General features: G+C 32.8%; 1 protein-coding gene across 4 annotated transcripts in view; it reads left to right on the plus strand.

Annotated features, from left to right (window-relative positions):
- The window catches only part of FANCL (FA complementation group L), a 78,692-nt gene that overhangs the window by 9,493 nt on the left and 55,102 nt on the right, over positions 1-14,097 (plus strand). For 2 of the 4 annotated variants that reach the window (XM_008526609.2, XM_070573885.1), the window contains 4 exons: positions 2,452-2,510; positions 4,508-4,568; positions 7,203-7,259; positions 12,112-12,212. In XM_008526609.2, the coding sequence (XP_008524831.1) occupies positions 2,452-2,510; positions 4,508-4,568; positions 7,203-7,259; positions 12,112-12,212 (278 nt within the window). The remainder of the gene's footprint in view (positions 1-2,451; positions 2,511-4,507; positions 4,569-7,202; positions 7,260-12,111; positions 12,213-14,097) is intronic. The other 2 variants (XM_070573884.1, XM_070573883.1) reach the window with 2 other exon arrangements.

The following is a 14,097-nucleotide window of genomic DNA, read 5'->3' on the forward strand; positions in this document are numbered from 1 at the left end:
TTCAGTATGTGAATTTTCAGAAAATATACTTGGATTATAATGTTAAATATTCTTTTCTACTATTTTGATTTCCTTTTCAAGGTCTCCAGTTCTTTGTATATTGGATTTTCTTTGCTTGTTTTCTACATCAACTGTTTTTCTCTGATGATCTTTAATTTTTTTCTCAATTGCTAATGTTCTTGCTTTTTTCTTTGACTCTTATGAAATTTTTATTTTACTCTGTTCTTTGCTGAGCAGCTATTAATTTGTTCTCCCATTTTAATATTATTTTGTTCTTAATTTTTTTAATGATTTCTGTTCTTTTTGAATTTCTGAATCTGGGTGCAAATGTTCATTTGATAATATGTATGATTCAATATTATAATTTGTTTATGCTTTGTGGTTTTTGTTTGCAGGGGAAATTGTCATCACCTGAGATGTTTTGATTCTGTTATTCTGATTTTGTCTCATAGTAGCTTGGCATTGATGAAGACAATATCTGTGTTAGTGAACAGTTTGGCTGTTCGCAGTAGTTTGTAAAATTCCCAGTTCAAGAATACCCTCTTCTGTTGCTGAAGCAAAGTGCAGGTTATTTAATGGATGTGTTTTTTGGTAGTGCTGAGGGAGGGCTGAAGTGTTTTTATTTTGTTATATAAGTTTTCCCCTCTTCTTTTTCCTCCTAACACCCAGTTTCCAAAGGATGTCTCTACCTGCCTTTTTACTTTCATCTACTCTTACATTTCTTTTCCAAGATGAGGTCCTTGCCTTTTGTGTTCATTTTAAATCCCTTCTCTGTAATCAGTGTTCTGATTTACTGGAACTCTTTATTATTTTTGTACTTAGTGCAATCTCCTCTTTTCTCTTTCATGCGTTTTTTTCTGAACCCCCCCAGCTCTCTAAAAGAACTTGCTGTGAGAGCCCCAGAGTGGAAACCACTGGGAAGTGGTTTATATTTTTCTTCCTATAGATTTGAAGTTTATTGTGTTCTCCAGCTTCTGATTTTTGCTGAAGATGTGGGATTTTTGTGGTTTTATTTGTTCTTAATTTTGATCTATATAGTTTTTTGGGAGGATGTTTGGAGAGATTCAGATTTAGGCAATTGTCAGTACTTTTGTTCCCTGTAAGTCTAGAAAATCTGCTTCTTGAGAGCAATTAACATTTTTTATATGCTTTAATAAAAAAAGCTAATTTGGGACATTTTCTTGAGTCGGAAAAGTATTATGGCATGTGACATGACATTTGACCTTTCAAAATGACTGGATTTTGCAAATAAGGGACTTTGGAATTTTATCCTTTCAGATAACAGATCAGTAGAGTAGTTTTACTATTTTTCATGTAAATTTTGAATTCCAGATTGTTCTTACACCTATGTGTGGGATGTCTATAAAGTTAGGTTAAAGTTACTACATAATACCTTTTAGTGCTTTAATGAAATAGTGAATTATTGTTACTTGACCTTTTGAAAAGGTCAGTAGTACATTTTGTTTCATTTTTTTAAAGGACATTTAAATGTAATGAAAGTCAGAACTGTAATATTACCATGAAAGTAAAGGTTATGGGGTACATTTAATTGTGTTCCTCTATTTTTGAAACTGCTTTGAGGGAGACTGCTAAAATTCTCGTGGTAATTGTTTTTCAAGGATTTTATTACCCTCTTTTATTTTATACTGTTGGAGTAAAAGATTATATTTCTGTTTGTCTTTTTCTGCTTGCTTTTGCTCAGATTTCATGTGTATTATACTATTTAAGGTACAAAGTTTAAGCTGCTTACCCATTCGCTTTCTCAAGAAAGTAAAACTGAATATATTTCTCAGAATAGTCTTTCTTTCCTTAGAAAGACTTTTGAGTAAAAGTTGGTATATTCAAATGTAAAGCTAGTGAATATTTAGAATAAGTAATTTTATATGTTAGCGATTTTATTTATTAAAGGTCAGTGAGTGTGGGAGAATTAGATATACTCTGATTTATGAAAATATTTCTCTATATTTAGATTGTGTAACTAAATATATTTTCATTTTATTATAAATTAGAAAATTGAAAGCCTGTAATGTATTATGTATTCTTATTTTGCACTGATTTTTTCCTTCCATATTCAAAGTAATTTTAAAGAATTTCCTTTTTCATAAGTTTATTTCTTAAGAAATAGCATTTAAATTTCTTTTTTTTGTCTACATTAGCTGTTTCTTAGGGTTTCTTGTGTTTATGTGACTTTCTTTTTAAAAACAAAGTTCTATCTTAGTCTTTTGATTTCCCAATAATTACGAAGTTTCTGACACGCACTTTTGAGTTATTTTCCCTCAGATGCAATATTCTGTTGCCTATATTTTAACAAGTATAAAGATTTGGGTAAAGTTGATACCTTTTAGAAAATAAAGGAAAACATTGCCTTTTCTATGTTATTCTATGCTTAACTTCTCTTAATATTAAATGAAAGATGAAAATTTGAGTGAACCCTTTCAATATTTTCCACAGGGCAGAGATTTCCAACTTAGAATATTGTTGCCTGAAGATTTACAGTTGAAGAATGCAAGGTGATGTGGTGTGTTGTTAGATACATTCGTCTTGGTGGGATGGACAGGGGATTAACCTGGTATAAACCGACTCTAGTTATTAGAGTTTTGCCTAAAATACTTATTAGTCACCCAGAAACGTTTCTGATTTTCTGAATCAGGGTGCATTTGTAAATGATTTTTCTTGGTGCTGAAGTGTTTTTCAGAGGTAACACATTAATTCTCTAATTTTTTTTCATGTAAAGCAGTAAACAGCAACTGTGTAAACTTCGCTAACAAGTACTGAACTGAAGTATAAAGGGAGAATACAAAATAATTGGAAGAGTTTGCTTTCATCTTTTGACTGATGTTAATTATGTGTATATTCAGTCTGTGGGAAGACCCATATTATCAGTTAAGTGCTGGTATACATTAGGTATCAACGTGGGCTATTTGTCCAGACAGCATATCAAGGAATGTCAAGAAACGAGACTGGAAATTTAGGTAGTGCCCAAAATCTCATTTATGCTCCTCAGTATCTCTGGGGGTAGAGTGAAGGAAAATCTAGAGACATTTATGAGTAGAATTGACAGGATTTTGGGACTAATTAGAAGTGAGAGATGAGAGGGAGAGAGGAGCGGATGATGCTTTCCAAGTTCCTGGCTCAGATAACCAAGCTAGAGAAGAGGTCATGAATGGAGCAGTAGAAGAGAAATTATTTTGAGACATATTGTGTGTGAAATATCAAGAGGAGATATTTAGTAGGTAGTAGTAAATTGGTGTGGAACTTGAGTGTGAGACTTAGAACGGAGATGTATGTGGACGTCACAGTAGGCATGGGATTTAGCACTATGAGTATGAATAGACTTTCTGCTACCTGCATGTGTCGGGTGAAGAGAAAAAGCCAGTGACAGAAGCTTCAGGGCATACTGACATTTAAAAGACTAGTAAATAAAGAGGGACTTGGAAGAAGACGATTGACCAGAGAAGTAAGAGGAAAATCTAGACAGTTGTCTCTGAAGGCAAATTAAGAGAGGCTTAAGGAGGGAATAGTTAACAGTGCTGAGTGTTGCCAAGGGATCAGGTTAGATATGAATAGGTTTCATGTAGTGGCAGAAGCTAGGTTGTGTTGGGTTTTAGAGTGGGTGAGCGGGTAGAAAGGAAAAGGAAAGCAGTGACTAGAGTTTGAAGTCAAGGAAGAGTTATCATGATGATGTTTTTTTTTTTCAGATGAGATTTGCTTGAGCAAGTAAATATATTAAGGAGAAAAAACTAGCAGAAAATAAGTTAAGGATACCACAGTAACGGGATAATTAATGAATAGTTGTGACAGAGTTGGTGGCAAGGGACAGAGAGTACATTTGGAGGGGGGTTTTCCATGGGCAGTTGAATGAGCTACTCTACCACTAAGAAAGGAGGTAGGGGTGGGAATGGGGATTAGCAGACCAAGAATGGAGGGAGTCATGATGGTTTGAAAAGACCGTGGTTGGGAGAGGCTTTCTACTTCTAGGCGAGTAAAAGCAGTACTTGGAAGAGTTACTTATCTCGCAATATTGAGAGCACAGCTGAGGTGAGCCAGGAGATAGATGGACATTAACTTATCACTACTTACACAGTTAAAAGTGTATATCCTTTTAGTTACATTAATCTGGAATTTGAAGATTATATTGCTATGTATGCTTTCTCAAATGCAAGTTCTGTTTATTACGTTCACAACTGTTGTTTTTTTTTAACCTACCTTGGAGAAGAATCTAGTTCAGTAGAAGACGTTACTTTGGGTATGTTAAAGTTAGAAAAGGATGTGCTGTTTGCATGTCATTTACTGATGGCAGTTATTTATATTTTGAAATAAAATTAGTACTGACAGTTTGAAGACAAGACTTTCAACAGTATCAGTGGTAAGAATTTTATTAACTTGTCAGAATTATGTTTATGTCATTCTTTTTTATGTATATGCATGTTTGTGTTAGCATACAAATAAGTTTTTTTCTTTTAATTCTCAACAATGAGCAAACCAGTTTGTTCTATTAAAATTTTAGATTACTGTGTAGTTGGCAGCTGAGAACAGTACTTAATGGATACCATCAAATAGTACAACAGGTAAGTCCTTTAAAAGGTTTATATTTTAAGTGAGGATAAGGAATTACTGAATACAGTCTTTTTTAGAGATCTGCTTTGCACACTTTTCTAACAAACTGGTTTAGTAGTTGAATTTTGTAGGTTTCAACTGTATCAAATATTTTAGTGATCCATACATTATATAAAATGTTTTCTGTCTCAGAATCCTCAGCATATCTCCAGGCAGCATTTGTATGGAAACTGATTTCCATCCTTGACACTTTTGGGTCTTCAAATGCCTCCACCCTTACCCTTTATCCATCACTTTATTTGTTTTTTATGTTTCTACTTTCTTTTTAAATTAAGATTGTGATAGTTAACATCCTTGTGAAATTACAGTTGTACATCATTATTAGTCATGTTGTAGGTACACCCCTTCACCCCTAGTGCCCTCCCCCCACCCGTCCTTTCCCCTGGTAACCACCTTATCCATCACTTTTTGAGTGATGTTTCTTGTGCTGAGACTGAATAGTGGTGGTACAGAAAAATCCCAGGACCTATTTAGGAGATGTAGGATATCTGTGGCGAAAATGGGATTGTGGTCTTAGATGAGCAACAGAAAAGGTGTGGAAATCACGTAGGATCATGTCTGTGTACATGATGAGAGGCAATGTAAAGGCAGCGTAGTTGAGATGTAGGCAGACTAGTTTCTTCTGTTTTTTTTTCCTAACTGAAAGTTTGTATTTTTGACCTTCACCCATTTTTCCCACCCACCTCGTCCCAATTTAGTTATTCTTAATGTTTAGGTTCCTCTACCTAAAATTTCTTTAGAGAAACTTAAAAAAAAATTGCTGTTACTGAAGTAGCTGAAAATAATGAAATGCCTCTTGTAGAAAAGTAGATGTAAGTAGAACTGCATTTCTTTTGATGCTTTATTCATTTGTATGTTTTTCCCAATTTCCTGTATTTTCTCTAACTTAAAGGCAGGTTATTATCTATGATAACTGATGGTGACAGTCACTCTCACATAGAGCATTAGTGAACCACAAAGAAATAGAGGAGATAAACTTTGATTTGTAGAATGTAGGCTGTCATTTCTGGCAGTATAATTACAGCAGTTTTTTAAGGGGTTGTTTAAATTGTTTCTCTCTGTTTTCTCTCCACCATGCCCTCCCCATCCACTCTGACTATTTATGTTGTATACTGAACTTTACGAAGGGAATCTGAGATATTTAAATAACCTGAAAAAAACTTGTTCATAAAGATTCAGTATAATACTATCTATAACTTGGTTTTTCTCCACCAATTCACCAAAAGGTTCCTAGAAAAAGTCTCAATTACTTACTAATCTTCTCCATGCCCTTGACTTGGTTATGTAGAGCTGTGTGTTAGGTTGAGTCTTTGTTTTATTCCAAAGTCCGGGTGAATATTACTATCCTTTCCTTCTATCATTTTAAACTCTAGTAAATATTAGGGTCAAGGGGCCCCAGCACTCTTTTTCTGTGAAAGGCCTGATAGTAAGTTTTTCAGACTTTGTGGGCCTGAAGATTTCTGTTGCAGCTACAAAATTCTGCCCTCGTAGCGCCAAAGCAGCCATGACAAGACTTACTGGGAGTGGCTGTGTTTCAGTACAACTTTATTTACAAAAACAGGTATTGGGCTGGATTTAGCCTCTGGGCTGTAGTTTGCAGACGCTTGGTATAATTTATTACTTATTTCTAGTAAACTAAGGAGGGAAAATAGTATGTAGAAGAGAAAGTCAGAAATTTGTTGTACAAACATATGCCCACTCAAATCTATGTTACGATGTGAATCATGTCTCATGCATTGTTGAAATATCTTACGTTATTATTTTTCTCACCGTGTGAACAAATTCACATATTGACTTTCTTCAGAATTGTGTGGTGATGGTGCAGTGCGTCACAAAAAGTAACACATACGATATTTTGATTTCAAGCAGAGAAATGATGTAGAGTTTTATCTAAGAAAACAATTTTAAACTTGAGAATTTTCTTGCTTTCTTTTATTCTAGTTATTTTATTTTAAAAATTGAGGATTTCTAGCAATTGGAACCATAACTATTAAATATTCATTCTATTGTAGAAGTTATTTCCTTTTTGCTATTTTATTATGACAGGTTTTACCTTATTGAAAGATTGGCTCCTTTTGAATTATTTGGGTTAATTGTGAAATGACAAAAATAATAATTATAGGTAATCTTTAAGGTTAAGAAAAAAAATAGTATTCATTAATAATTGTTAATTCTTTAACTAGATTTTTACAATTTTATAGATTTGTCTGATTTTTATATTTTATGCTCCTCTTTTCACTCCCATATCACTTTTAGTTTTTTGTTGATAAGGCTATAGTTTGCTAGATTTGCTAAATTTTGCAGTAAATAGTGCTGAAGGAACAGAGGAGTGTGCGAGATTTTGTCACATTCTTACACAGTTCATTGTATCTCACTACAATAGATTTGGGGGCTACAGTTACTCTTTCAAAATGAAATTGGTAGAGATAGTAGGGATGATGGATCAATACTTTAATGCTTATACTTTTCAGCTGTAGATATAGCTAATATTTTTTTGACATTCGGACCTGTATTTTATTTCAGTTTCAGTAGATGGAATATTCATTATACAAATGAAATTAATTGGAAATGTTGTTTTGATCTAGAGAATGCAGCACTCTCCTGATCTAATGAGCTTTCTGATGGAGTTGAAGATGGTTTTGGTAAGAATTTGTTTTCTAACACTGTTACCTTGTTTATAGGTCTTGATTGTTTCTCTAATTCCTTTAAAAACTAACATCATTAGAATTTAAAACTTCTCAACTCCCAGTCATTTAATATTTTATTTTACTGTATGCATTCTTGGATGGTGCTTTTCTTGAACTGGCTACACTTGACACTGATCTTGGGCAGGTGGTAAAGAAATAAAATGTGTTCTTGATCTGTCAGAGAATTTAACATTTAAGATGTTATATAATCTCACTTAAAGATCTAGTACAATGTATAAGTAATTTTGTATTGCAAATTGTATTGCAGCTGCAGATTTCTGAAAAACATGAGGTTTTATTACATATACACAGTTACATAGAGGTTGATTATTCAGTTAATTATTTATGAAATGATTATTTAGTTCATTCTATCACATTGTATTATTTTTTTAAAAACTTTTTATTATGCAAGTTTTCAACATAAAGAAAAGCAGAGGGAGGGCTATAGTAAATACCTGTGGGCCCCTGACCTAACTTCATTTTGCCGATCATATTTCTTCCCCTACTTTTTAGGAGAAGGGACTGGAGTATTTTAAAGGAAATCCTGGACATCCTGTCCATTCCTCCATAAATATGTCGGTGTATATCTCTAACAGCTCAGTGCTTTTAGTCTGTTTTTAAATATACTATTATAACCTCAACAAAGTTAATGATAATTCCATATAGCTGCTATGTTTGTTTCAGTATCCAAACAAGGTCCTCACATTATATTTAGTTGACATGTCTCTTAAGTCTCGTAATATTTATAGTAGCACCTCCTCTTGGTCCCACCTTTTTTTTTTCATGCCATCTACTTGTTGAATAAATCAGATTATGTCACCTATAAAATTTCCCACATCCTGGATTTGATTTATTAGATATTGGTGGTATTTTTTAGCATATTCTTCTATCTTCTTTATAACCTGGCAGTTAGGTCTAGAGGTCTCAACAGATCTTTGTTCGTTTGTTCTGGTAAGAACACTCTGTGCTCTGCTCTTTCATTGCTTCAGGAGGCACATGGTGTCTGATAATTCCTCTCTTAGTAAAGTTAAGATTGAGCAATAGGTTTCGATCCATCCAGTATAAAGTTTCCCATTTGCCGTTCACCTAATGATTTTAGCATCCAGCGATGGTCATTGCTTACATCCACTATTTTGTTAGGTTACAAATGGTGATTTTTAAAATTCCATCATCTACGTTTAATTAGCTGAAAAATCTATAGAGAAGAACTTCCCCTCTTCAGTTTTTGGTTACCTTGAGGTGTAGGTCATACTGGAGAGATAGGATAAGTGCTTTTTATTAAAAAAAAAAATCAGTTTTTAGGATAATGAGTTGGTGCTTAGCTGCTGTCACAGGGAACTAATGTTTATTTTTTTAGTATCATTATGAACTCTTGGGTTTTTATATATTTGATTCACTTTAATCCATTGTAATCATTATTCTTTTTGATACTTAAATTGTCCTATTTTTGGTCAGCATAATAAGCCCCTTCGTGTTGGCTCCTGAGTTTTTTTAATACAACCCAGCTTTGCTTTCTGATACCAGTTGCCCCAAGCTCATTTACTCATCCTGTCCCAGAACTGTAATCAGTTATTTCTTCAGAGCCATGGTTTCTTTGTAGGAATTGGTATTTGGATGTCACAATCTGGAAACTGTAGTGCTCATTGCCATTACTTCTAGGTCTTTTCAGTGGATAAAGCTGGGAAAAAATACTTTTTAGAAAGAGAATAGTTAACCATGAGTTCATATTGATATTTCCAATTCAAATTTGGCATTGTACGGTGTTTACTTCTTTGATTTTATGCTTGTATCTCTTTCCTCTTACTCTGAAAATCTTGGTTTCTAATATTAACATAATATGTTTTTTGTTATATTTTGCTTATGCTTTTCCTCTTTCTCTCCATTTATATTTGTTTTACAAAATTACAATTCCAGTATTGCTACTAAAAACTGAAAGCAGTTTGATATTTCTTTGTCGTTCCTTTTAAGACATTTTTATTCTTAGCAGCAGCTACCACATATTGAGAGCTTAGTTGTTAGATTTTTTCTGAGTCCTTTTTTTAATCCTTATAACCACTCTTTGAGGTATGGCTTTGGTAAATTGTTTTGGATCAGAATAAAGAGTTTAAAATCTATTCCTAAAGTTTAAATTTTGACTTATAAATTTATAAACCCTAAATAATAAGGATTATCAAATTGATTGTAAATTTTGTCAAAGTCCAAAATATAATAACCTTAAAAAAGGTAAGGTGAAGAAGTGAAGCATATTTTGGTTTACATACCCTCGACATTGGAAAAAAATTTTGAACAGTTTCTTTTATCTTTTTATCATAATTTTAATAAGCTATACAAATAGAAAGACTAAGGGAACCAGATAAAACTGTAAGTACCATGTCCCATTAAGCTCTTATTGCTGAAACTAACTTTATTAAATTGTAAGCACAGCTCTATTGGTCATTTGATTTTAAAGAAACACTCATTAGTTTAAAACTAAAATAAAATATTGAGATCGATCACAATATTGTATTTATTGTTACTGCATGTTTGAATAAAATAAGATCCCATTTTTAACTTTCTAAAGAAATTATGGACAGAGTTGGTGATGTTATTGCACATTTATGACAATGTACCTAAAAATGTAAGAGTTAGTCGTTTATTTGTTGTGTTGTATTGTCACTAATAGAGTTTCTGTAATAGAATCACTGATAAAAATGTTGAGTGGTGCCCAAATGAAGTCAGTAGTTATTGAACTTATTCAGGAAATTTTGTAAGTCTCCCACAGGGTTTCCTAGTAATAACTAAGATTTTGTATAGTAGTTCAGTATGTATTTAATAAATGAACATTTACCTATATGTTAAAAGAACCCTATGAGGTGGGTTATTTTATTCCTATTTTAGAGCTGAGTCACTGGGTGCCTAAGGCCTCAAAACTGGGAAATGCTAAAGTTAGGATCTAAAACTTCTGTTTGTAAGGCCTGTGTTCTTTCTCCTGGGTACCTTTGCTTCCTTCTCCATGAAGAATGCTTTGCTTCTCTGCCTTTGCCCTTTTTTCTAAGGTTCTAGAATAGGAGTAACTTGTCTGACCCAAGGTGTGGAAGGCAGAGTTTACAAATATCATAAATGTAGGATTAAAATGCATTTTTATTACTGTCCAAGTTTATTTTTACCTTCAATGTATGTGGATAGCAGTAATTAATATTTCTGAATAAAAATAGAAATTTCAAAAGAAATACTATGTAGCTGGTATATGCGTAAGTACAGGAACTATACTGACTTATTTTTTTAGTGACAGAGGATAATCTTAATAGTACAAATTTATTTTTGTGGACCATTGCACTATTTGCAGATAACATTAGATATTTCGTTTATAAAGAAAGCAGTATACTCCTTGTCTTCTAGGAGCTTATGTTCTAAATAAATCCAAATTGATGTTCTGGGCTTTACACTCTGCTTTCACAGTTATTATTATTTTAATCCTAAAGCAGATTTAGAACTGTATTAAAGTGGTCTCAGTTTATAGTCCTGACTTTGAGATACTATTTTGTAAAATCCATTCTTTCTAGTATTACCTCAATTTAATACTATCCTATCCTTGTTTTAAAAAATATAAGGACTAAGAGATTAAACATATACTTAAAGGAATAAAAATTTATACCTTTTATTAGGGTTATATTTACCAGAAGCATTTATAATTTTATACTTGTTCCCATCTGATTTTGTTATTTATTGTATCTGATTGTTTTAAAAGTTGTATTTACTTTTTATAATATCTTCTGATAATCCAGACCATATGAACATCTATGTAATTTGTAGATTTATTTTTACTTTCCAAGTAAGATATTTGTCTAGGTTTACAGCTTTGAAGTAATTGATAATTTTTAGCCTCAGCAATTCCAGCAATGTTTGTATTGCTTGTAAAAAATAAAATTTTAGTTTTGTTTAGGGGGAGCATAAACCATCTTAAAGATACCATAGGTGAGCCTAGCAGAGATAGGAACTATGGTCTAGCCAGATAGATGGCAGAACACTTACCTGGTCTGGGAGTAATACAGAATGTAAGTCACCAAAAGGCATTAGCAGGTAAGTATTTATTGTGATAATGAAGCCTTTTTGTTTGTAAGGATGTGATTCATAATGGTGTGTATACAAATATATAAGTCTAGGGAATGTATTTAGAGTTCAGGCTTTTGTTTAAAGGTACATGTTTCTTTCTATCAAATATTATATCCACAGGAGTAGAAAAAATAGTGAAGCCTTGAAGATGAGTTTTTTTTTTTTTAACTTTTTCCGTCTCTCATAGTCGTAGTAGTAGTCTAGGAGAATATTAAAGTCTTAAGTTTGAATGATAGAATAATTGACATTTTTACATGAACTTCAGTGCAGTCCTTTAACTTTTTCATGTCTCTTTTATTATGAGAAAGGGAATGATTCTGCTGGATTTTCTGTAAAAATAATTGACACTTTAGTTAGGCACAAAGAAGATGGCAAAATTGTGGTTTTTTCTTTTCTTTGAGGCAGGTTAGCTTTGAGCTCACAGTTGCCACCAATCCTCCTCTTTTTTGCTGAGAAAGATTGGTCCTGAGCTAACATCCATACCCATCTTCCTCTACTTTATATGTGGGACGCCTGCCACAGCATGGCTTGATAAGTGGTGCATAGGTCTGTGCCCGGGATCCGAATTGGTGAACCCTGGGCCGCCGAAGCAGAGCATGTGAAGTTAACTGCTGCACTGCTGGGCTGGCCTCACAAAAATTGTGTTTTGTAATCAGGTGCTAGCAATTCATCGCCTAGCATTGCACAGCTGATGCAAGTTTTTTCTTTTAAACAGGAAGTTGCTTTAAAGAATAAACAAGAGCTATATGCACTACCTCCTCCTCCCCAGTTCTACTCAAGCCTTATTGAAGAGATAGAAACTCTTGGTTGGGATAAGTATGTCTATTTTAAGATGTATTTTAGAAATGCTTTTACACATTTCAACTTAATATATTTGCAGTTTTAGCAATATATTTTATACCTGTTTTTAGTCAAAGTATTTCCTTGTAATTAGCGTATCTGATCTTTATTGTGGCTATGAATTAAAGAGATATTGTTAAAAAGCTGACCTGCAAGGTAAAACACTAAATTTAATTTGGAAAAAAATAAAATTTTTGTGTACACAGTAAGATGTTACCATATTTTCATTGAACGTATAATGTTATTTCTTTTTTCTTTTTTTAGCTTTATTGAGGTATAATTGACAAATAAAATTGTAATATATTTAAAGTGTACCATGTGATAATTTGATATATGTTTATATTATGCATGGATTCCTCCAATTGAGTTAATTAACATATCCATCATCTCACGTATTTGTCTTTTTTTTTTTCCCTGACATTTTTTGGGGTCAGTTTTCTTGTTGCTCTTATGGAGGGGAGAATTTTAGGAACTTTTGACTGCTATTTTCACTGACATCACCCAGTATATTTAGTTTTATATTGACCATCTTGCTGTATGTTTTCTGTCTCTCACCTGTTCTGTGTTTTTTCCTCTTCATCTGCCTTCGTTTGAATTAATCAATAATTTTATTATATTTTTCTTTCTATTAACTGGTTAGTTATACATTCTTTTACTATTCTTTTAGAAGTTACTTTAGAGATTAGAACATATATAGCACATAATATATGTTGTTACTTTTAGCAATTTCCTTATAATGCAAGGATCTCAACTCCTTAATACATTTTCTACCCCTTTCACCTGTTGTGTTATTGTTCTGAAGCATTTTAATTCTATATTTTAAAATGACAAACTTTATTGTTGTTTTTAAAGTCAATATTTTTATATATATGTATATACACATACACACAGTTGTTTCTCCTGGTGTTCTTCATTCTGTCCTACATTTCTATCCTTCTTTCTAGAATCATTTTCCTCCTGACTAAAGAATTCTCTTTAATATTTTTTCTTATTGAGATACAGTTGCCATATAGCATTATCTTAGTTTCAGCTGTATAACATAATGACTTGATATATGTATATATTGTGAAATGATCGCCACAGTAAGTCTTGTTAACACCCATCACCATACAGAGTTATATATTTTTTTTCTTGTGATGAGAACCTTTAAGATTTACTCCCTTAGCAACTTTCACATATATTACAATATTAACTATAGTTACCATGTTGTACGTTACATCCCCATGACTTACTTATTTTATAACTGCAAGTTTGTACCTTTTGACTCCCTTCACCCATTCCTCCTATCCCCCACCCTCCCTTTGGCAACTACCAGTCTGTCCTCTGTAGCTATGAGTTCAATTTTGTTTTTAGATTTCATGTATAAGTTAGCTTATACAGTATTTGTCGTTCTCTGTCTAGCTTATTTCACTTAGTGTAATGCTCTCAAGGTCCATCCATGTTGTCAGAAATGGCAGGATGTCCTTCTTTTTTATGACTGAGTAGTATTCTATTGTGAGTGTGTGTACGCATGTGTGTGTGTGTGTGTATGTATGTATATATACAGCACATTTTCTTTATCCATTCATCTGTCAGTGGACGCTTAGGTTGTTTCCATGTCTTGGCTGTCATAAATAATGCTGCAGTGAACATGTGGGTGCAGATACCTCTTGACGTTGTGATTTTGTTTCCTTCAGATATATACCCAGAATTGAAATTACTGGATCTATTTTTAAATATCTATTTTTAAATTTTGGCTGCTGTATTTTTAATTTTAGAGTGCAAACAGGTTTATAATTGCTGCATCTTCCTTGTAGATTTTCTCTTTTATTATTATTGTGTCTTTTCATCTCTAGTAATACCTCTTGCCTTAATGTCTACT

This window comes from Equus przewalskii, chromosome 14 (assembly GCF_037783145.1).
Source record: "Equus przewalskii isolate Varuska chromosome 14, EquPr2, whole genome shotgun sequence".
Taxonomy (NCBI): Eukaryota; Metazoa; Chordata; class Mammalia; order Perissodactyla; family Equidae; genus Equus; species Equus przewalskii.